This window comes from Heteronotia binoei, chromosome 9 (genome assembly GCF_032191835.1).
Source record: "Heteronotia binoei isolate CCM8104 ecotype False Entrance Well chromosome 9, APGP_CSIRO_Hbin_v1, whole genome shotgun sequence".
Classification (NCBI taxonomy): Eukaryota; Metazoa; Chordata; class Lepidosauria; order Squamata; family Gekkonidae; genus Heteronotia; species Heteronotia binoei.
In genome coordinates this window covers 5523583-5548328 of record NC_083231.1, presented here as the reverse complement: position 1 = coordinate 5548328, position 24746 = coordinate 5523583, and the positions used below count along the sequence as shown (strand labels likewise).

The following is a 24746-nucleotide window of genomic DNA, read 5'->3' as shown; positions in this document are numbered from 1 at the left end:
TCTTGGTCTGACATGTTAGATGTGCTTTAAGCGCACTCCTCTCACAAGCCTGCTGTGATTATCCGAAGGTCATCTGGGGCCCTGCCCTGATTGTGACCTGTTTGTGATCCATTTTACCTATCCGTGTGGTCTATTCCCAAGGATGCCACGGCTGCAGTGGCCGCTTTATGCTTTCTCTTGCCTAAGGAAAAAGAGCAATAGCTAGCGAGGCTAAGGAGCAGCCCCAGTGCTCCCGTGTCCTCATCTGTTCTGCAGCCAAGCTAGTGCCTGAGGGTGTGAGGAAGGAAGGCTGGTGACAAATTGCTTCTTTGCCATTCCTGCCCCACTCGTGGTGTGAATTTCACAGCTGGTTTCTGTGGGGCCCTTGTTGAAACCAGGGCTTTAGAGGACACCATGAGCCAGCCTGCCATGAGAAGCTTCATGGGTGAAGCCCCCCCCCCCAATTACTTGGTGGGCAGCATTTTGAGGAAGTGCAAGGGCTCAATTTACCCGCAGCTGTCAGGAGACAAGGAGGTGACCCCCTTGGACTGTCCAGCAGTAGCCATGCAGGCCCAGGAGGGGGAGGAGATTGACCAGCTGCCCCCCCCCCAATTACTTTATGAATTATGTAGAAATGAAGCGGTTTGACCAGAGTATTATTTCACTTCTGACCAGAATGCGGCCCTCTGTTTCCCACTCAGTGGCGGGGAGCATTGCATTGTTTCTTTTGGTGATAGATTGAGATTGGTAGCTGTGTTTGTCTTATCTGTTGCAGTAGAAAAGAACAGAGAGTCCAGTAGCCCCTTTGTCATTCGTGGCAGCGGGTGAGCTTTCGTGCGTCACTTCTCACACAGGGTATGCTCCTTCCCCGCCACAAATGTTGTTAGCCTTTAAGGGGCTACTGTACTCTTGCTCTTTTCTGTCATTCCTTTTAGTTCTGCCAAAGGTGAAGAAGTACAATTTGGAAGCCATGAGGTTGCCATATTTTCGGTGGGGGGGGATATATGTGCTGTACATGGTTTCTTCAAAGACTTAAATTGCAGCGTTTCGCATATAAAAGTGCAGTCTGTGTAACTTAGTACATGGAACCATTATTGTGCGTGCTCACAAAGACGGAACAGCAAGCAGGGCCCTTTACAGTGTGTAAACATTTGTTACTTTTTGTCAGTTAGGAAGAGAGAATAAATAGTGCATAAAAGAAAAAATACATGTGTCAGATGCATTCAGAGCTCACCTGATCCCCCGCCCCCGGCAGTTCACAAGGCTGTGACTTGAAGGGGGGACGGTTCTTCCGGGGTATTATGGGCTTTCAGTTTTATATCCATGGAGTTAGGAGTTCACCAGGGACAATTTCTTTCACATGCTGGAGAAACCTGAAACAGGCCAGATTTGAGTATTACGCATGTCTGTTAATTATTGTCTAATGATGTAGATTGTCTTGTTATTGGAAGTAAAGGACAGCTAACCCATTTGAGAACATTGGTTTTACAAGCATTTTACTCATACTGAATTACAATATCTCCTAAGAGTAGTCCCCCCAATTTTCCCATCAGAAAAAAATGGAAAACAGTTATGGTGGGAAGAGGGTGGAAAATATTCCTGTTTTCCCAATTTTTTTTAGGCCTTCACCTTTAGGACTTATGGTTAAAAAAAGAACCAGATAGTCTTAGCAGGTGAAGCCCTGTGTCTTGTTTTCAAATTATTTGCAGAAAAGATATTCTTAATTTAAAAAATATATTTTCTGTTGAGGGGAACAATTTATTGTGTGTCTCTTTATCTCTTTTCATTGACCCAGTTCTAAGACATGGATTGTGCCCAAACTCGCCAAAACTAAAATATTATTCTTTGGATCTTTCATACCCTCTCCTTTCAGCCAGCGTATCAGAACTTAAGGCAGCGGGTTGACAACTTTGTTTCCAACCACCTAGCAACTCACACATGGAGTCCTCACCTGAACAAAAACCAGCTGCGGAATAATATCAGGCAACAGGTTCTCAAGTAAGTCAGTCTTATAAGCCTGTCAGTGTTTGTTGTATAAAGAAGAGCTCCTCTGAGGTAGCTGAACTGAGAGACACTAGACGCGGTTGGGGTCCAAAGGGTCATTGGGGAAGGTGGAATTCTGAGTGTGCCTCTCCCTGCCTCATCACCAGCTGACCTCCATGCATCATCAAATTTTCAACAAAATTACTTTTAGTTTTAAAAGAACATGACTGTCAGAAACAGGAGCGGTGGGTGTTTCTGTTGATCTGAAGGCCTCTTTTCGTGGAGCTACTTCCACAATCCTTTGGGTCCTGCCCAACATACTTTGGACGAGATCTTTTTTTTTTGCAGGAGGCACTTCACTTTTTTTTTTCCCAAGTAACGTTTGCACTTTTCCAAAAACAATGGGATCATGCACATGTATGTGTATTTTCCTTAGAGTAAAGAAGTTGAAAAGCGAAATTGTAGCATTAAACAATGGTAAATATTTTTCAACTGCTTCATTTTTTAAAAAAAAAATCATCAAAACTAATCGTAGGTGTAGGTTCACATCTTTCATCTCTACAGTACAAAATGACCTTCAGTAGTTGAAATGTATTGAATGGTACTTTTTAAAAGTCCATAAAAATTGCCAAATTTATTTGATACCTCCTTGATACTGCCTTCAACAAATAATACTAACTACACATATTCAGAGGGACAAGAAGGTTGTTAAGAGTATCTCAGACTGTGACAAATGCTAGGAAATATGTTCAAAACATAGGGGCCGTGACTGTGATCTTCCACGTTGTTTAAATATCTCACTTTTCGCTCCTGCACAATTCATGCACAGAGTGGCTAGATATATTACTAGCTTCTGCCTCTACACAATAAGGCCATTAATAATAAAATGAAACATGCACTGGCTGATGATTCCAGGCATGCATAGTTGTTTTGAGGAATGTTATAAAATTGGTGTTGCTTTTTCAGCCTTTATGAATGAGCAGTTTTTTTCAGAAGCTTTCTATTGTAAACAGAAGCTGTCTAATTGCTGTGGTTATGTCTATGTAGCACCAGTTGGTTTTGTATCAGGACTGCAAGTTTTATTTACTAGGTAATGAAAAATACATAGCTGGTGTGAGAGAAACAAATTCAAAATATTAGCCCAGTATACCATTGTATATACATGGCCTGTTCATTCGCCCCTGCCATGATTGCTAGCCAAATACTAACCCCAATTCAATAAGGCTGAGATTGTTATTGCAATTCTTTTATAGAAAGGAGGGAAGCTTCCTGCTGTAAATCATAAAGAATTCAGCTCTTGCCTGTGTTACTGCTCTGAAGGTGCTATTAAGCTAACCACTCTCTTGCTCCCCCCACCCCCCAGCAATATGGGGAGGAAAATACTGGCTTCCTTTATAATGCTGTTGTAGGGACTGCTGAGAATTATGCTGAGGCACTGAATACTTCAAATGCACTATTTGTGCGTGTATCAATGCTCGATGTTATCACTGACATTTTTCCCTTTAGGGAGCTTATTTTAAGCACAGTGGATCAGAGCAGTGCAGACTTCCAAACCCCACCCCCACAAAAGGAAAAAAAAACCCTATTCCTGTGTTTTATCATTTTGTTTCAGATCGGGAATGTTAGAATCTGGGATTGACAGAATAATTTCTCAAGTTGTAGACCCAAAGATCAATCATATATTCAGACCACAAGTGGAAAAAGCTGTCCACGAGTTCTTAGCCACATTAAATCATAAAGAGGAAGCCAGTCCCAGCACAACACAACTTGAGGAGAAACCAGATGCTTCTCTTACCATGCCAGGTATGTCTTTCCATTGCCCTTGGCAAAACCGACACACCATTGAGTCTTTAATACTGGGTCCGAAAATTCAGCTCCAGGTTTTATTGATGTGATGTTAATGGATGTGATGTGACAGTAGGACTGCCAGATCCCCTGGTGAAGGCAGAGTTCCCCTGCTCCCAGGCCCCACCTTCCTGCCAGCTGGCCGGCAGGGGGGAACTCACTCAGAAAAAGAGGGAGCTCTAGTATTATTACCCATGTGACTCAGAAGTGACATCACTTACGGGACATTCGGGCGACACTCTGGTATTTGGGCAAAAACTTTATGATCAAAGCCAAATTTACCGTAGAGTTTTTGGCCAAATACCAGAGTGTTACCCCAACCTCACTTCCGGGTCATGTGGGCAGTGACGTAGACACACCACTGTACAAAGACTGGGCCTCCCTGCTGCTCCCAGGGATGATAAGTGTCCTTGAGCTTTATTTCAGCTGAGGGGTCAACTTAAACTATTGTCCGTCTTTGGAAGTCTGTATTTCAGGTCATTTTGAATTTATCATCATACATTTTGTGGTAAATGCCAGAGACTTGATGTGTGTTAACATTTGCTGGTAAATATAAGATGTCAGGTTTGTTTTTGAATATTTACAGGGGTGCCATGAGAAACTTCCCTAACACGTACATATCTCATGAAAAGGATGTGTGTATTTACTGGACACACTTGTTGCCTTTGAAACTTAATAGTAATCACATCAAAATCTAATATTTCCCTCTTGTTGTCTACAGATCTTAGGAATGACTGGTGTGTATTTACAATTTACTGACATTTGACTGAGCATATATCAATCTGATGTTTATGTTTAGGCCTCTTAAGAGAAGGGGGAACAATCTGCTTTTTGCTATAGCGCCTGAATGTGTTGTTGTTGTTGTTGTTGTTATTATTATTATTATTATTATTATTATTAAATTTTATTTGTATTATTAAATTTTATTTGTATCCCGGCCTCCCCGCCTGGGCAGGCTCAGGGCGGCTAACAACATTCAATAAGACATGATATAGATACAGTAATTAAAACACATTAAAATTATAAAACAGCATTAAGATTATACATAGTTAATAATATACATAGTTAATACATTTTAAGAACTAATCCAACATATATAATCTATAACATATATAATCTATAACTTAACAGCAGCAGAGGTGTTCCGGGCGCTATTACATATTGAAATGGTGGCAAGAATCATTAAAGAATCACTTTGTTGGATCCTCCGTTCAGCCATCCTCTGTCAGCATTCTGAGAAGGCCTGTCTAAAGAGGATGGTCTTGCAGGCCCTGCGGAATTGATCTAAATTCCTCAGGGCCCGCACCTCCTCCGGGAGTTGATTCCACAGGCACGGGGCTGCCACGGAGAAAGCCCGTGCCCGTGTAGTCTGTAATTTTGCCTCCCTTGGCCCAGGGACAGTCAGTTTGTTCTTCCCTGCTGACCTCAGTGCTCTTTGGGGCTCGTATGGGGAGAGACGGTCCTTCAGGTAGGCAGGTCCTCGGCCATATAGGGTTAGCGTGAGAGTAGTTTTCTCAGATGTAGCCTGTCCAACAGTGCTCACATTACATTTCCCTGTATCTTCCTCAAAGGAGTTTCTGTTGCCACTTCTAGTGCGGATGTGGCTAGTGATGCCATGTCCATTCTGGAAACCATAACTTCTCTCAACCAAGAGGCCAGTGCTGCCAGGGCTTCCACAGAGGTCGTGACTTCCAAGGCCACTGACAGAACTTCAAGGAAACTGTCGTCTCAGCAGAGCGTAGATGGTGGGATTGAGCGAGAGCGAAATGCTGACGATATGCTGGATGGGGAGAAACCATGTAACTCTGCCGAAGAAAGTGCAGAAATTGTAACAAACGGGGAAGAGGTAATTAACTTCTCTTCGAGTGAAGAAAGAAAAACTGTGCCAAAAGAAGCTCCAGGTTTGATCAGCCCAAGCAAGGATGTCGTGCAGGAAGGGGATGAGCAGAAGAGCAGGCTGGCAGAGAGGAAGCCAGAGAGCTGTGAGAAAGAGAGGAAGAAAGAGAAAAAGGAAAAAACAGACAAGAAGCTGGACCACTTGAAAAAGAACGATGACATTCTGAAAGTGCGAGAAGAAAAGGTGACAAAGGAGAGAGAGACAGCTGGGGACAAAAACAGTAGTAAACACAAAGCAAGTGAGAGTACAAAAGACAGTGAGTATGCGATACTGGGTGGGTGAGGGATGATGAGATTGGGGGGCGGAGGGTTGACTGAAAAAGTTCTGCTCTGGATAACTAAATATTGGTAACTGCATATTTTGAGAAGCATTGTTTTCTTCTGTTTATAATGTGATGGTACATTTTTGAGAAGCCAGGAATCTGCTTAAATGTTATATTTTTAAGAAGCCAGAAATCTGCTTAAATGTGTATATTTGGATTATACGTTCATAAGACTGTAACTGCAAATGGCAACAAAATATTAGCAGCAGATTTCCCCAACAAAACATCAAAAGGTAAAACAGTGAGCTCCTTGGGGATGGAGAATGCTGTGATACAGTTTTTTTGTCTATTGTGTTACTATTTAGTCCATCTGTTTCTCATTCATGTCCTTATTCTATTGGAGAAGCATTAATTGCTGACTGTAGCCTGGATGGAAAATTGGCAAAAAACCAAAAGAAGTCCACTTCTGTTAGTACATGGGCTTGTGTGGGTTTTAAGTATTTAGAAATAGCATTGATTCTTTCTTTCTTTCTAAACTAGTTTTGGAGGAATCTGATACAGAGATACTCAGTGATATCACAGTTAGCTCTGTGCATACTAGTGACCTTTCTTCCTTTGAAGAAGAAAGCGAAGAGGAACTTGTGCTTTCAGACAGCACAGAAGAAGGAGAGATTATTTCTGATGGTAAGTTAGAAGTTCCAAACTAATACTGGAGTTTGTACAATTGGGGGGTGGGGCGGGGATCACCAAAATGCTTCTGCCCCTCCCAGCTGTGTGGCTGGATCCAGGCCAGTGCCATTTGTTAATGGACCAGAGAGAGAACTGCTTGTTCCTCAGGCCCGCTGCAGTTGGAGCAGACGTGGAGTCTAGTGAAGCTTTACTTGCTGTCCATCTACTGCAACTGTAAACTTCAAGCACAAGTGATCCTTTTTAAGAAGTTGTTTCCGTGGCTTCGACGGTGTTGCTTTTGCAATCATATAGCCAGTGATGAGTAAAACGTCTCTCTTAGCTCTAAGAAGATCGATGCTTTAAATGTATTTGATAATATTTGACTGGTCAGTGGACCAAATCTTTTTTTTTTGTTTTGTTTGGTCTGATATCCGACTCTAGGAAGCACAGAAGGGCGTACAGTGAGAAGGAAGGGCCAGGAAAGCAGCACTTGCTCTCGTGGAATATGGTGCATGACACAATAGATTCCATCCTTCATCAGAATTTAAACGTGGCTTTCTTCTAAATCGCCTTCATGCTCTTCTTATTGCTTTAGATGAAGAAGAGGACCACAGCCAGATTAAAACAAGGCCGGAGGCCGGTGAACCCAATGATAAAAAAACAAAATCTGGCCGACATGCTTACGTCCACAAGCCTTACCTTTATTCGAAATACTATAGCGATTCTGATGATGAACGAACGGTAGAGCAGCGCCGCCAGTCAGTTGTAAGTTCGATTGTTTGTTTGCTTCATTGGATTTTAGATTGCGCTTCCTGCTCAGGGCAGTGTACAACGTAGTAAATTCATGACAAATATAATTTTAAAATAGTATAAAGCAATAAAAGCACCAATTCCACGTGTTGAAAAAGATGTGGGTCTCCTGGTTCCTTTCTCCACTGTTGGTGGTTCTGCCCTCCCATCCATAAATTTGGGTCATTGATTCAAGGCCGAATTTCTATCATCACAGGTCTCTTTATTCCATTACATCCTGACGTACTGTTGCTAAACTTATGGGAAGATCCCCGAATCCCCCAAATTAATAAAGATTGATTTCTAAATTATGCGCTGCTGCAGTTTGCAATCATCTCCTCCTGGAATCTCCCTTTCCCACCCTCCCGTTCTAAAGATTTGGTACAGGACAGATGGGATTATCTACCAAGGGAAAGCATATTGATATAGAGCTCAAATAAAGATCCATACTCTGCCTTCATTATTATAATTTCTGTTACCCTGTTTTAAAATTCATTGCTCGTAACAAAGATCTTTGTGATCAGAAATGTGTTATAGAAGTTTTACTATGTTAATTAACCGATGCTTGATTATTTACTATGACCTTTTGACACCAACTTTCTCCTGATTGGCGTAATTATCTGTGGCTTAATTTTTTGCGATATTCACACCTATTGTATTGTGAAGTATTTATTGGAACTTTGTATTGTGAAGTATTTATTGGAACATATTTATTGGAACTTTGTAAGGTGATAGTCTGTTTGGCATACGACAGTTGGTTGTCTCTGGTTTGTCTTTGTATCTGATGTTAAATTTTAAATAAAAAAATCTTTAAAAGACACATGCACTAATTGCCTAAGAGATGGCACTAAAGAATTCAGTAGTGCCACTGTTTCATGTAGGGGGAGGCAGAGGATGGGAATGCCAGAAGGATGAGACCATCGCTTCTGGTGGAACATCTCTGCCTTGCCTGCGGAACTGCATCAGGTCCTACAGGGCATGGGTGTTATTCGGCAAGGAGTCCAGCAGGTTGGCATCAGGGCTGAAAATGCCCTGACTCCAGTCGAGGACAGCCAGACATCCCTCAGGCCAAGGACTACCAGAAAGTTCTGTTCCACTGAGTGCAGTGCTCTTCTGGGGTGTACCAGGAGAGGTGGTCCCAAAGGTACACAGGTTTCAGACCATTGAGGACCAGAACCTTGAACTTGATTAGACTTTATTATTTACAAATGTATTTCCCCCCATTTTTGCCCTCATCAGGACCACTGAAGCAGCTAATGTATTAAAAATATACATAATAAAAACACATCTTAAAAATCATTAAAACAAACAGCACACTTTATTAAAACAATTTAAACTGAAACTAAAATGTGCATACCAAAATATAAAAACACAGCAATTAAGATTTTCAGAAAGAAGGTGCAATTTCACCTTTTAGAGTGGATCTCCTTTTAATTTTAAAACACCTATGCAGTAAAGTGCGGACTCAGCCGTATACAGCATCTCCTGAACATGCAAAGTGCAACAGCATGGAGGTCAGGAGCTGCTTGTTTGACCTGCTTCCCCACACAGTGGGAAGCACTGCAGTTAACCTTGCAACGTTCTGGGCGGTGAGGACGGGGCAGGTTTAGGGGCTGCTACTCAAAGAGGAATGGTGGCTCATTGGTAGAGCATCTGCTTGATAAGCAGAAGGTCCCAGATTCAATCCCCGGCATCTCCAACTAAAAAGGGTCCAGGGAAATAGGTGTGAAAAACCTCAGCTTGAGACCCTGGAGAGCCACTGCCAGTCTGAGAAGACAAGACTGGCGTTGATGGACCAAGAGTCTGATTCAGTATATGGCAGCTCCATATGTTCGTATGAAAGCTGAAAAGACCCCAGGCGCCCTTTTGGCCATGCCTATAACACTTTTGCCTTTCTGTTGTCTTCAGGCTAAAGAAAAAGAAGAGAGACTTTTAAGGAGAAGACTTAACAGAGAAAAACTTGAAGAAAAGCGGAAGCAGAAAGCTGCGGAGAAAACAAAAACCTTGAGAACAGGCATTCAAGGTGCTGGGTGGGGTGTAAACTTAATGCTCTTTGTGCTGTCTCATTTAATCTCTTCTTGTCTGTCTCTGTTGTATATACAAGAGTGAAATCCTGTTTGACCTCTAAAAAGTTTTTCTGGCAATCAAGAGAGTAATGTAAAAATAGAATCATAAAGTTGGAAGGGACCTCCAGGGTCATCTAGTCCAACCCCCTACACAACGAAGGAAATTCACAGGTACCCCTCCCCACACCCCTAGTGACCCCTGCTTGAAGCTCAGAAGATGAAACAATAAGAGGGGGAGGGCCTCTCCAGGATTCCTGGCCAAACTGGCTTGGAGAAAATTTACTGCCTGACCCCAAAGTGGTAAACAGCATTTTCCTGGGAGTATAAAAAGGGACCACGAGAACTGCCCTCTTTCTCATGATCTGCCCAGGTTCACAGAATCAGCATTGCTATCAGATGGCCATCTAGCCTCTGTTTGAAAACCTCCAGTTGTCGTCTCTCCAGCTAAACATACCCAGCTCCTTCAACCTTTCCTCATAGGACTTGGACTCCAGACCCATCTTCACTGTTCTCCTCTGGACATGTTTGAGCTTGTCTATATCCTTCTTAAATTGTGGTGCCCAAAAGTGAACACAGTACTCTAGGTGAGGTCTAACCAGAGTAGAGTTAAGTGTTATACCATCACTTTGTGTGGTCTGGACACTATACTTTTGTTGATACAGCCCAAAATCACATTTGCCTTTTTAGATACTGCTTCACACTGCAGTATCTTCACACTTCACACCAAGACCCCTAGTTCCTTTTCGCACATACTACTGCCAAGACAAATCTCCCCCATCCTGTAATTATGCATTGGATTTTTCTTAACTAAATGCAGAACTTTATATTTATCTGCATTAAAATGCATTCTGTTTGTTCTACCCTTGTTTTCCAGCCCGTCAAGATCATCCTGTTTCCTGACTCTCTTCTACCATATTTGCTACCCCTTCCAATTTAGTATCATCTGCAAATGTAATAAGCATTCCTTCCTTTAGGGTTTGTAGAATCTTTCGGGCTCAAGTGCCGTGTTCTACTGGAGAAAGTTTTTCTTCCAGACGTTTCGTTCTCAGCTGCGGAGAACATCCTCAGTGGCGTTGCAGCCGGAGCAGGCGTTCTGACCCATTGTTTGGTGGGGCTTCCTGGAAGGGTGGTGATAAGGAAACTGGCTGTGGAATGTGACCATTGTTCTGTGTTGATTGCTGGGAGGGTTGGAAGGGGTGTGAAGATAAGGAAGATGGTTGTTGATTGTGCTGATTTGGATGGAAGGCATTTCCATCCACCATTCTTGGTATCCAGCTCTGCAAAACACCCTACAGACTACAAATTGCAGAAGGTCACAGAACAACCAGCACATTCCAGAGAACAATCAGCACAATCAACAACCATCTTCCTTATCTTCACACCCCTTCCAACCCTCCCAGCAATCAACACAGAACAATGGTCACATTTCCTTATCACCACCCTTCCAGGAAGCCCCACCAAACAATGGGTACATTCACAAACCAATTGCCCTCTCACCACACCCCCTCCAGCCTAGAAATAGCAGCTCTCCAGCAGCCCTGGCCTCACTCAATGCACAGCAGCCAAGAAAGTCAGAACGCCTGCTCCGGTTGCAACGCCACTGAGGATGTTCTCCGCAGCTGAGAACGAAACGTCTGGAAGGAAAACTTTCTCCAGTAGAACACGGCACTTGAGCCCGAAAGAGTCTACAAACCCTAATGATGATGCCAGCCGTGAAAACCTGAAATCTTTGATTCCTTCCTTTCCTTCATCCAAATCATTTATAAAGATATTAAACAAAATAGACTCCAGGACAGATCCTTGAGGCACTCTACTTGTTACTCTTCTCTTAGAGGATGAGAAACTATTAACGAGCACTCTTTGGGTGTAATCTGTCAACCAGTAACAGATCCACCGAACAGTAATAGGATCCAAATCGCATCTTACCAACTTCAACAAGAATATTATGTGGAACCTTACTGAAATCAATAATAAAGTAGGACTACAGCATTCCCGTGATCCAGCAAGGTGGTGCCCTATAGTAGTGCTGTTCAGATATTTTTTTTTTACTATGTTGTTTTAGGCAAAAGCAGTCAAAATGTGGAAGAGTCTTCCAGCAGAGCCCTTGATTCAAAAGCCAGCGGTGCCAGCATTAAAGATGTGCTGAAAGAACAGAGGTTTTTAGAGAAAAAGGTGGCATTAAGCAGGAAAAGAAGAAGGGAGTCAAGGTACTCAATTTTTTTTCTTATATGAGAAATTAAATTACATTGCTTTTCCCTCCCATATTAAAATATATTTGCTTTTAACAAGGTCTGTGTTGACATCACTTAAATCACTAAAAGCTGTTGCTTGTCTGATTTGTTGTTGTTCAGTCGCACAGTCGAGTCCGACTCTTTGCAACCCCATGGACAAAGTCACGCCAGGCCCTCCTGTCTTCCACCATCCTCCAAAGTCTGCTCAAATTTGTGTTAGTTACATCAGTAACGCTGTCCAGCCATCTCATCTTTTGCCGTCCCCTTCTTCTTTTGCCTTCTGTCTTTCCCAGCATCAGGATCTTCTCCAGCGAGTGCTCCCTGGTCGTTTGGTGGCCAAAGTATTTGAGCTTCATCTTCAGCATCTGACCTTCCAGTGAACAGTCTGCGTTGATTTCCCTTAGGACTGACTGATTTGATCTTGCAGTCCAAGGGACTCTCAAGAGTCTTCTCTAGCACTTGTCTGATACAAAGTGGCAAATAGGTTTTCCTACGCCTGTTTAAATCGTTAATTCAAAAGGATGTAAGGAATTAAAATTGCTTTCTCTTTTGCCTGTTTCAGACATAATGATGAAGGTGGAAAGAAGAAATATGAACAGCAGGAGGAAGAGCTCAGAGAACCTCAGAAGACAAATGAAGTATGTCTTCTGTTATAATCTTGTAAAAACTATTCCGCTGTGAAATTTGATAGTTTGTCTTCTCTCAAAATTTTGAAGTATAAGCAGGCCTCAGATTCAGCAGGAGCTCACATGAACACAGCTCCTGAACCTTTCTGAGGGTTCCCTCTCTTCTTCCCCACCTACATTGTCCATTGAATAGTAGGCACAGCTGCATAACAATCCCTGGGCTAGGAGAACGGGCAGCCGACCAGGTACCAGAGGCTTTGCCACACACCCAGCAGCTCTCATTAACCCCTGGAGAAGCCCACACCACGCTTTCTCCACTACTTATGTGATTCTGGGTGGCGGGTGGCTTGCTGGCCTTTTGACTGTGTGTGTGGGGGGGTGACCCAGGAGAACAAGGCCTGATTGGGCTGGCTGGATCTCTACCCAGCCCAAGCTAGCCTTGTTCATCCAGCGCTCTCTTTTCTTGTGTCGGGTTGCTTTTGGCTGGTGAGGGGGCGGCATATGCTAATGAGCTCCGCCATCTATTTTTCTACAAAATGATCCCTGAGTATAAACATTTGCTGATAATGTTTTCACTTAGTTAGAAACACTGGTTTCAGTCCCATGATAAATGGAGAGGGAACTTGCTGATACTTAAAGTTTCTTGCTGATACTTAAAGGAGATCCGGTTTGGTGTAGTTGTTAAGTGTGCGGACTCTTCTCTGGGAGAACCGGGTTTGATTCCCCACTCCTCCACTTGCACCTGCTAGCATGGCCTTGGGTCAGCCATAGCTCTGGCAGAGGTTGTCCTTGAAAGGGCAGCTGCTGTGAGAGCCCTCTCCAGCCCCACCCACCTCACAGGGTGTCTGTTGTGGGGGAGGAAGGTAAAGGAGATTGTGAGCCGCTCTGAGACTCTTTGGAGTGGAGGGCGGGATATAAATCCAATATCTTCATCTACCTCACAGGGTGTCTGTTGTGGGGGAGGAAGGTAAAGGAGATTGTGAGCCGCTCTGAGACTCTTTGGAGTGGAGGGCGGGATATAAATCCAATATCTTCATCTACCTCACAGGGTGTCTGTTGTGGGGGAGGAAGGTAAAGGAGATTGTGAGCCGCTCTGAGACTCTTCGGAGTGGAGGGTGGGATATAAATCCAATATCTTCATCTACCTCACAGGGTGTCTGTTGTGGGGGAGGAAGGTAAAGGAGATTGTGAGCCGCTCTAAGACTCTTCGGTGTGGAGGGCGGGATATAAATCCAATATCTTCTTCTTAAGAGGAGAGGGAAATTTTTGCTGATTTTCTCATTAGAACGTAAGAGGAGCCTTGCTGGATCAGACGAATCGTCCATCTAGTCCAGCATCCCATCTCACAAAGTGGCCAACCGATTCCTTGAGACAGCCAGCAGTAGGGTATAGACATTGAGACCTTCCCCTGATGTTGCCTTCTGGCTCTGGGATTCAGAGATTTAGCAGGTCTGGATATGGAGGTTTCTCTCAGTCACCCTGGCTAGTCGCCATTGATAGACTTATCATCCATGAATCTACCGAATCCTGTTTTCAGGTAGCTTATTCCTGTGGCCATCACGACATTCTCTGGCAGTAAATTCCACATTTTAATCACTGTTTGTGTAAAGTAGTGGATCTTCTTTGTGGTCTCTGTGCATTTCTGGGTACTGCGCCTGCGCGGTGCCTCTGTTTGGGACGTTTCCAAAGCCTGGATTTTCGACAGGCTTTCCCTCAGCTCTGGGGAGCAGGCATCCACCACGCATGCCTGAAGCTGAGGGGAACTCTGCCCCTCACCTCAATTCCTTCCTTACCACCTGCCGGCTGGTTGGATTTTTTTCTTCTTTCCAGTCTCCGGCTCTCTGTTCGATGCTCTTGTCAGATAAGCTTTTTTTTTCTCTTTGTTCCTCCTTTTCATCGTTTTGTTCTACCTAAAAAAGAAGAACCTCATCACTGTTTTTTATTTTCTCCTCAGTCCCTCATCCTTGCCCTTCTCCTTCCCGCTATTTCTGTTGGCTTGGGGAACTGTATGGAAGGATCTGCTTTCTTTAAATGCTGTGTTTCTTATAACGCTAAAATCCTGCCATCTGAGGGCCACCACAAGTGCCTGCTCTGCCTCAGAGAACACCACAGAGTTGATTCTCACACACACTGTGCTCAATTCGCTCGCCAGGCCCCTCAAAAATCAACTGACCCAACTGAAGACGTATCGATTGGAGTCGGCTCTTAACCTCTCAGTGGCACAATCCTCAGGCACGTGAGGTGGGGGCGGGGTTCCTCTCAGCTCCAGGCATGCGCAGTGGATGTCTGCTGCCCGGAGCTGAGGGAAAGCCCGCCGAAAATCTAGGCTTTGGAAACTTCCCAAACAGAGGCACCGCACAGATGACCGCTTGAAGATCGTCAGATACAGGCGAGCAACCTGTCTTTCTTTCTGTCCATCATGAACCTACTGCCTATTAGCTTCATTGGACACCCTTGAGTTCTAATATTTTGGGAGAGGGAGAAAACTTTCTCTTTGCCAGCTCTCTCCACTCCATGTATAATTTTATAAACCTCTATCATGTCTCCCCTCAACTCAGCTGGAAAATCCCAGACTCTTCAGTCGTTCCTCCTAGGAAAGGTGCTCCAGCCCTCTAATCATCTTGGTTGCCCTCCTCTTTTCTTGTCCCACTGCTGATTCCCACTTTGTCCCCTGTGCTGAGGGTCCCCCCACCCCAGACCAAAGTGTCACAGAGGAGGGTTAGTGGACTACAGTGGGAATTACTGTCCCCTTGTAAGAAGACTTAAGTGCCATTAAGTCTTCAAAACTTACGTCTTCAAAAAGCATTTGGACAAAGGCCACTGTTTCTTAGATGCCCTCATTACAAAACTGATACTTATTGACTTTTTTCCTACGTTAAAGTAGAATTCTTAGATATTTACTGAAATGAGCTGTCTGTTCAAATATTGTCTTGAGTTTTTCTTGGCACTTGGAATTCTAGGAGAAATTTCTGATGATTCTTTCAGAAATACATTTTCCTAACTTTGATTTTTTTTTTCTTCATTTGCCTGTTAAAATGTTGACAGTATTTGATAGTTCTGTCTGTATGGGAGACGAAATAATGTATTCTCCTTGAATGAATGGATGGGAAATGGGGTTTGGCCCTCTTCGCAGGAGGTGAACTTGAAATCTGGTCTCCACACTGGCAAGCCATGTTCAAAGCAGGGACTTCGAGGGTGCATCTTCCACAGCAGATGCCCCTTCTTGTTGTCACCCAAAGAGATTTGTTGCGAATCAGGTGCTTGCAGGATGCAAGGGTCAAAGAGCTGTCCAAGAGGCATAGTTAAGAGATCCAAGGATTATGCTAGCTGGAGTTATGCAGAACCAGTCAGGAGCCAGTCTGGAAATCACGTGAGCAAGGCAGGATCTGAATCATCGGTAGAGTACCATGTTGCCTCCATGCCTAACAGGCCTCCTCTGGCTGGTTTTTATAGGCATGTGTCTAAGGTCAAATTTGCAGCCAGCTGCTGGGGAATAATTCTGCAACTACTCAAGCAGCTGGCATCGGACCAGGAGGCGAGCACTCTGTCATCTCTCTTGTCGCCCTGTTCCTATCCTCTTTCTACAGCTCTCAAAGAGTGTGGGTGATACTGGAGGGCTGGGAACGATCAACTGAGTTTCACCTGTTGACCCTGGGCTGGAGAATATTGGTGGCTCCACACCAGCTGTTGACTGTAAACGCTGACCAGCCTGCAGTGTGTCTTCCTGCTCGTTTGCTTCTGCTGACTCAGAGCTGGCTACTCTTCTTCTTAGGAGCCATTTTTTTCCTGAGGAGTCCTCACTGAGCCCTGGCTGACCCACAACAGGATTCTGTCCCCTATTGAAGGGAGGCAATGGCAGTTTCATGGCCCTGCAGAAGGAGCTGTGAATATAGCACGGCCTCTTGACCCTGGGATCGAATTAAGCCGGGCAGAGGATGACTGGAGCTTGGCACTACAGGCAGATTGGGGCAAAAACAGGCAACGAACAATTTTCCAGAGCTGACTGATAGAAAACAGACCAGTTGGTTTTTTACTTTCAACATTTTGGGTTTAAAAGAGAAGACTAATATTATCCAGCTGTGAAACTGCAGAATTCTTTTATTGATTCTTTAAAATAGTAAGTAAGTAAAGTAAAGTAAAATTTTATTTATATCCCGCCCTCCCCCGCCAAGCAGGCTCAGGGCGAAATAGTGAATGAAGTAGTAGTAGTTCTTTATTCACGGTCATCCGACCAGCTTAATACAAACAAAAACAAAATCATAAAAACAAACCCATCACCTCTTACACAAAATTCCTGACTCCTGCTATTACACATATTGTTAAAACTCATAACCAAGATTTACACTCTCAATTTCCCTCCTTTCCAACTGAGCAGCATAACAGAAATGGGCAATCTTAGATGAAACATCAGAATAAGTGTCAGACAGGAGGAAGGCAATTGGCTCATCCTCTTGCCTGCCCACCAAGGACCCAAGAATCGGAGAGATTAATCTTGCCCTCAAGTCATTGTAATTGGGGCAGTGCAAAACGATGTGGAGAGTTGTTTCAACCTCATTGCAATTGCAGGGGCACAATCTTTCCAGATATGGGTACCCAGCGTAACGTCCCAAAAGCACCGAAGAGAAAAGTGCGTTGAGTCGTGCTTTTGAGAAAGCTATCCGATATTTTGGGATAGTGATGTTGAAAAGATACCTGGCTGGGGACAGTACTTTGGCTTGCTTCCCTAAGAAAATGTGTGCAGAAAGACTAGTGAATGAAGGCTGTGATGCAGTGCAGATATATCTAGCCATTTGTTCCCTTATCTAATAATCTGTTATGTTTTCTTATAGAGTGGCGAAAAGCTGTCTTCGAAAGAAGTGAAAGCGAGTCAGGGCAAAACTGAAATGAATAAACTTGCTAGAAGACTTTCAGAGTCAGTTCATTCAACTGAAGAGAGCAGAAATGATTCCAAAGTCGAAAGAGAACACAAAAGGAAAATGTCTACCTGCCCTCAACTAGATGCAGCCCAGCATGATACCGAAGTCAAGGATCCAAAGGCTCCCAGTGATAAGTCAGAGGCCAACCCAGAAGAACTTCAGAAGCAGAAAAATGTACCAAAAAATGAAAAACATATTAAAAAGGAAGATTTGGAACCCCAGAATTTCAAAAGTGTACTCAAGAAGGATGCTAGGTCATCAAAAGAGAAAAACGAAAAAGAAAGAACTCTTGCTGAAGACAAACCCTTAACAAAACATAAATATAAAGGAGATGGTGTTCATAGAACAGGTGATGAGGTAGAAAATCTACCAACTGAGAAAGGTCCCAAAGCTGAGGAGAGCATTCAAAAACATAATCAGCTAACAAAAACTCTATCAGGTGAAAGGAAGAATAAGCACAGAGGCGAAAAGAAAGCATCGGCAAGCAACAAAGAAGTAAAGATTGTGTCTGAAGCAGCTTCTAAAAATGAGGAAAGCTCACATAAAGAGAATAACAAGAAATACAGACATATTTCTACAGGAAAATCAAGGGCAGAACATAAGATCAAAAGATCATCAAGTGATTATAGGCCACAGAAGGAGTCTCAGAGTACTACATCTAAGCCACACGGTTCTGCAACATCAAAGAGAAGTGAAAGTTATGTAGAAGATAAGGATCGACATGATGCAGAATCTGTTAGCCTGGACAGTGCTTTAAGACAGGGTGATGGTATTCACAAAGACAGGCGAAAATCAAAAAGTATCTTAGAAGGAAGGCTCTTGATAAAGTCCAAATCCAAGAGTCATAGCAAACAAGCCAAAGGAGCAGAAAATGAATTACAAGAAAGATGTTCCAAGCAAGAATCTGGGCAGAAATCAGAAAAAGAAAAGAATGCAGAAGAAAGTGATCTAGATAAGCATTTTAAATCCAAAAGTGAAAGTAGAGTTTTGGAAGACAGTTCTATGGGGTTGGAGCCTGCAAGTGGAGCACACGTAATGAGTAGTTCACAAAAAGATTCTAATCACAGAGTTAAGCTGCAGTTGACAGAAAAAACGTCTACAAAAGAGAAGACTAAAAGTGATAAGGATTTAAGCAGTTCTCGGCTGGAAAGGAAATTATCAACAGAAAGTCAAAAAATCAAAAGTTTGAAGCACAGTAGTAAGGAAATGAGAAAAAGAGAGGAAGAGAGCAAACTGGAAGACAAAGGTGTTAAACAAGTGGACAGTCATGGCAGGGTGCAAGAAAACAATCAGTTTACAGATAAAAAAGTTAGTAAAAGATTAGCAGGGGAAAACAGAAAAGGAAGTTTGTCTTCCCAAGACATGGATATGGGAGAAGAAAAAATACCAGCAGTCATACCTGCAGGTTGCTCTTTCCCAGCTTCTCAGAACACAGTCTGGACTGGTAGTCTTGCATTGCATTCTCAGCAAAACCAAGAGGCAATGGAGATTGAATTGGAACAAACACTTGGCGAATTGTCTCATCAGACATCTCAAGTGGAAGAAAAAGGCAGTGATAATTCACAAGAGACTGAATTTAAAAATGCAGCTGAAGACCGAATGCATCATTCAGTGTTTGAGTGTAATAAATCAGGTCATTCCAAAGAAAGGACATCAGAACCTTCCCTTTCAAGTCACATTAACTCCGAGCAAAAAGATGAAAACATTCCCCAAAAGGAAGAGGATGGACTGAGAGATATAAATGATCACACTCTGAAGAATCTGGAACCTACCGAGCAGTTGCCAGGTTGTGTGATTCCTTTGGGTAAGACAGGTGATCAGCTCTCACTTCCTTCTCACAAGGACAGTGAGAAGTTAAAATCCCAAGAAGTGTCTGAGAGTTCTCCAGCACTGAGCACTCCTGGAAATGTAATTGATCCGAGCAAAGAAAGCAGTTCTCCAACCAAGAGCTCCTCAAGAGAAGAGGGTAGCAATCTTGCAGAAATCACAAACACTTTGAGTAGTATGTCTGAGGAGGAATCTTTTACTTTAGATACGCCTTGTAGTAAAGATGCCATTTCCGACAGTAAAATAGAAGATTCTGTTAAAATGGAACAACATGATACTATTGTACTTGGCAGTGATGTGAAAGGAGGTGCAATAAATGACAAAAATATTGAAACCAAGGGTGAAGCTGCTTATTTAAGTGGCGAACAAGTGGCTGAAGGTAATACAGACCTTCAGGAGAGCACTGTGCAAGGAAGTGTAAGAACTGTATTAACTGGTGTGACGCAGACTAACGATCTGAATGACCTGGTGATCGTCGATGAACGTGTCCATACAGATGAATCTGAGTTAGCCATCTTGGAGCAAGTAGAAAGAGACAGTCCAGGTGAAGGTTCTTCTGTAAGGAAAGACCAACATGCTACAGTATGCCAAGACAAAATAAAGGAAAACCATCGTACCATAGCTGTAACAGAATCCTCTTCAGGATCAGTGCCCAGGAACATTTCAGGAGGAGGAGGCAGTGGCAACGCAAGAAGAGCCACTGAAGATAAAAATGAAACCAGTGTTGTAGGCAGTAGCGTAGGAGGCAACACTTGTGGTATCTGCCACAGCTTGGAGACTTCTGGTGCAACCATTATAGGAACTAGTACAGAAAGAAGTGCTGGAAGCATGGCAACAGCTACGAGTACAGGAGAAAGCCAAGGGGAAGGAAGCTCATCTGTAAATATGCAAAGGGAAGGCGATGCCATTATTTCTTGCTCAGAAGAGAAAGGGAAGGCTACTTTGATCTGTACAAGCATCGAAGCAGATGAAGGTTTCCACATGGGCCCCTGGACCAAAAGCAAACAGAGGCCCCATTTTGCAAGCAAAGAGGACTATGGCGAGTGCACGGTCACTGCTGCTGAAGAAAGTGGTGTTGGTGTCACTGAAGGGCTTGCAGCGTGCGAAAGTTCCTTAACTAGTACAAAGGAGGAGGACAGTGATGAATGTGCTGCCAATTATGTAGAAGAAAGTGGTAAACAGCTAAGCAACAAAAGCAGCATAGAACTGGAGCAAAACCTGGATAATGTTGAAACAGAAGAGAAAGATGATGCAGTTACCAGTGCAGGCTCTGAAGGGAGGCGCACGGCTTCCGCTTTCCACGGTACAAGCCATTTTGACAGTTCCACTATTGGCATTAGTGAGGTGGAAGGTGATGGGGCTGTCACCAGCGCAGGCACTGCAGATAGGGATGGCTCTCTACACGGTGAAAATCAAGATGAACTTCAAATAAATGCAAGCAGTGCGGGGCAAGTTAAAGCAGCTGAAGGCACGGTGACTTGTACAGGTGCGGCAGGAGGAAGCGTGGGCTTTGCTATCTGCTCAGTCACAGGTACAGACTCTCAAGAAGACAGCGCTGTGACTGAAGCATGTGCCGGATTAGAGGCCAGTAATACCGTGACTGGAACACAGGCTGACAAGAGCGAAGATGTTGTGTATGGTGAAAGTGCCGTCACCAGCACAGGCATAACAGCAGAAGATGACCCTGAAGCTGCAGCTGCTTGCACTGGCTTGGAGGACAGCAATGAGGGTTTTTCAGTTTCTTTAGGCTTACAAGAAAACTATGAGCATGCTACAGAGAGTACGGAAGCCACAGCTGAAACAAACACTGCTGAGGTTAGCCGGGGCTCCTGTGACGATGAAGGTTTTGTGACCAGTACTGGGGCTAAGGAGGATGACGAAGAAGGTGAAGACTTTGTTACCAGCACAGGAAGAGGTAATGAAGAAATGGATCATTCCTTGGCCTGCACAGGAACCGAAGAAGCTGAAAGGTCAGCGCTTTGTGCTGGAGCTGCAGGAAGTGGAAGTTCCTCCATCTGCCGAGCTACAGGCCGGCTTGGCACAGAGTTGGGGTTGCTGACCACAAATGCAGGGAAAGGTACTGTGGACAGCATGACTAGCTTAGGGGAAGAAACCAAAAGTGGCAGTTTCAACCACAGCACCAAGGGAATAGTTGAAAGTAGCACCACTAGTATTGGTTCAGGCAATGAAAATGTTATAGGCTTCATCACAGAAAAAGAGGAACAGTCTGCAGTTGCAGAGAAATATGAATTTGGCATGATCGATGCCATCTCAGATCAAAGTACAGGCCAACCTTCTGTTTTGGAAGAGAAGAATGAGAATGCCACATCTTACTTAGACGAGAGAAAATGTGAAGGCCTGATCTTAAGAATGGAAGAGGCCGTTCTTTCAGCTTCTGAAGATGATGAAGATGAAGCAGAGACCATCTCTACAAGTGTGGTCAAAGTAGGTCTTTCACCTCCACATTGTTCTTCCAAGCACATGGAGCAAACCTCTGCTGAAAGCTGTGATAAGACCACAAGTTTAAGTGGAGAAGAATTTGAGGCCCCTATGCCTAGTACAACCATTGACTCCTGTTTGAGTCAAGATGGAACTGTTACACCAAATAAGGTTTCCACAAGTCTGTTGGAAGAATTTGAAGCCCCTATGCCTAGTGCAACCACAGAAGATGGTGAGAGTCAGTTTCCTACTGGAAGAGCCAGTGTGGAAATGTGTGGCACTCCCATGCCCAGTGCATCCAGTGGAGAAGTTAACAAAAGCCAAGCAGCAGACCAGAGCCAGGAGGAAAGAGATGAGTGCACTGTGATTTCTACAAGCATTAATGAAGAGCTAGAGGTTCCTCTTTCACACACAGGCAGAGAAGATTTGATTCCGCCCTTTGCTCATGCAGCCATGATCTCAACAAGCTCTGCAGAACATCTGGGGATTTCTATGTCTCCTGCAACCACACAAGAATCGAATCCAGTTTCTGAAACCAAAGCAGGAGGAAGACTTGAGTCTTTTGCTATTACTACCAGTACGACAGAAGGGGCATTGATGCTTGCAGAAAGAGAAGAGAAGGGTGATGATACCATCGTCTGTCCAGATGCAGCAGAGGAAGACAAAGCTATTAATCCTGGGGATACCGCAGGCCAAGAGTTCCAGCTGACTATTCAAAGCACATTAAAAAGCATCCAAGATGCAGCAGTTTTTGCTGAAGAGGGGACAAAAGGTGATACTCTTGGACAAAACATAGCCAGCATCAAACCTGATGTGCAATTGGTTCCTTTGCGTATAGGGGATCCAGAGGTCATTGCAACAGTCCCTGCAAGGATGGTGGAAGAATGTGATAGTGTCTCCAACATCCCTCCCTTAGAGGACTCTCCAGTTGCTTTTGAAAACATAGAAGGAGATGATGAAAGAAATGCTGCATGTGTCGAAGACGGCCATTCCATATCTTCAGCCCCAAAAGAAAACAAAGACATTTCAGTTGTGGTTTGTGAAGAAAGTCAAAGTTTCTGTCAGGAGGAACCTGAGATTGCTTTGACAAGAGAATCTGTGGCATCCAGGATCACAGAGGAAACCAAAAAATCTGAAATGCCTGCAGATACAGGGGAATCCAGTAGTGCAAGTGAAAACCTCCGTACAGAAATGTGTTTGGAGTCCTCTGATGATGGGGCGCCATCTGCTGAAACCATCGTGCTTGTCCACAAAGATGTGCTACATAATGAAGTCACCTCAAGCCCTTCTGATATCCACTTGGAACAAGAAACAGAAGACAGAAAAATAGTAGTAGACAATATTAACCAGTATTGCCCAGTATTAAAAACTGACTTTTCTGGAAAAAGGGACCTCCCCAGGAGGGAATATTTGGCAGCATTACCTGTTGAATCGGTGAGCAATTCTGAGAACAGAGCACTTGCTGAAGAAACAGGTCTGTGCACAGAGCATCATTTGGCCGATGTTGAAGCCAAAGTGGATGATCCTCATGAACTGGAAGCTGCTTCTCGAGACAGTGCAGGATGTTGTTCTGGTGAGGTTTCCTGTTTTTTTTTTTTAATATAATACAGTATTATGAGGTTTCATGTTTGAATGTTTCTTGGTAGTTTTTGAAGACTTCATCAGCTGTTAACATGAATGACCAGTTGGCCCAAGGGTTTCATCAGCTCTGCAAAGGAGTCATGTAATTCAGAAAGCTAAATAAATATTGGGTTGGGTACAAGCGGCTTTTCCGCTGGTGAAAAAGAGAAGTGTTCTCTTTGACCACCAAACAGAGGCTATTCTGCACACCAAGGAGTATACATGTTTTTAAAAAGGGTATGTGGTAGTAAGAAAGGGGATTGAGCAAGCTTGAATAGAAAAAAAACCTGACTGAATCCAGCCCATTAAGTAGCGAAAAGTCTCAGCTAAAACTAGGATTAAGATGAGGACACCTTTTCTTTCCTGAGTAGCCAATGTGAAGACTGCTGCTGGATGAAGTACATCATAGTACTACTTGCGTAGCATGTATAATAAACATCTTACGTAGAAGTAGTACAAGGAGTTAAGCTGTTTCCATAATGGAGAGAATTGTCTGATTCTTCTGCTTTTAAAATCCTGTCTAACACAGTCAGAGCAGCATGAGTGGAAATGAACTTCTCTCTGCTTCTCTGTTCCCCCTATGTCCTGCCCAGGAAAAGAGTCTGGAATGGGTGAGGGGAATTGGCAGACATCCTCTGCGCTCTCCCTTTTCCATTGACAGGGAGGATCTTTTGTCATTGAAAAACATGGTTAGGATCCACCACATAGATTATTTCAGCATGTATTTGGAAATCCCGGAGAGAGGACCCTATGAAGTGACTATTTGGGGAAACATCTCTAATTTACATGTACGATTGGAAAAAAGAAGCATCTTTATATACGCACTACCCAGGATTCCTTTTAAATATCATATTTGAAGCTTACATGCTGTAAGAAATCAGACAAAAATAAAAGAGACGCTGTACAGGCTGCATCTTCATGTCCTTAACGTCAACAAATCCATTCAATTCATGAGAATTTAATAAAGTATGAGAATTAGAACTTACAGAAAAAAACAAAGACTTAAGAATCAAGAAAAGTAAAATTAGTTGAATATTCTTAGGATACGAAAACTGTAAGCTATTTCGAGTACAAGTAAACAAAATATTAAAGGTCTATGCAAGCATACCTATGAAAACTTAAACAAGGAAGGGTAACTTTAATGAGTGGCAGAGAAATCTTACATTAGATACTCAACTGTGGTTAAATTGATAACCAATTGAAATTTCAGACATGACTCATCTTGAAAGAGACTCATCTAAAGTTTGGCAACCAATACTTGCAAAATGTTTTGTAGGTGAAGAAGAATATACTTTTGCATTTTATATAAATTCATATTGTTCTATAAATTCCTATTGTCAGTGGTATAGATGCACTTATTAATAATGGAATGAAATTGCAAAGCATTTTGTGGGTTAAGAAAAAAAGGATTAAATAAAGCCATTTTCCAAAATGGAAATGGGGAGCTGGTGAAACAGGGCCAGTGGCTTCAAATGGGTAGTGGGAAGCTTTAATTATATGCAGATTGACAGAGTTTTACCATTATTTGATCTACTGCTAACGGGTTATTTGAAAAGGAGTTTAAAACACTGTAAAAATAAATATTTGATTAACAATC

At 43.3% G+C, this 24746-nt stretch overlaps 1 protein-coding gene across 1 annotated transcript in view; it reads left to right on the top strand.

Moving 5' to 3' along the window:
* Positions 1–24746, top strand: part of BOD1L1 (biorientation of chromosomes in cell division 1 like 1) — a 68191-nt gene that overhangs the window by 5950 nt on the left and 37495 nt on the right. Inside the window, exons 2-10 of the mRNA XM_060247271.1 lie at positions 1853–1977; positions 3575–3765; positions 5379–5960; positions 6507–6650; positions 7231–7400; positions 9333–9447; positions 11553–11697; positions 12284–12359; positions 17177–23102. Of these exons, the coding sequence (XP_060103254.1) occupies positions 1853–1977; positions 3575–3765; positions 5379–5960; positions 6507–6650; positions 7231–7400; positions 9333–9447; positions 11553–11697; positions 12284–12359; positions 17177–23102 (7474 nt within the window). The remainder of the gene's footprint in view (positions 1–1852; positions 1978–3574; positions 3766–5378; positions 5961–6506; positions 6651–7230; positions 7401–9332; positions 9448–11552; positions 11698–12283; positions 12360–17176; positions 23103–24746) is intronic.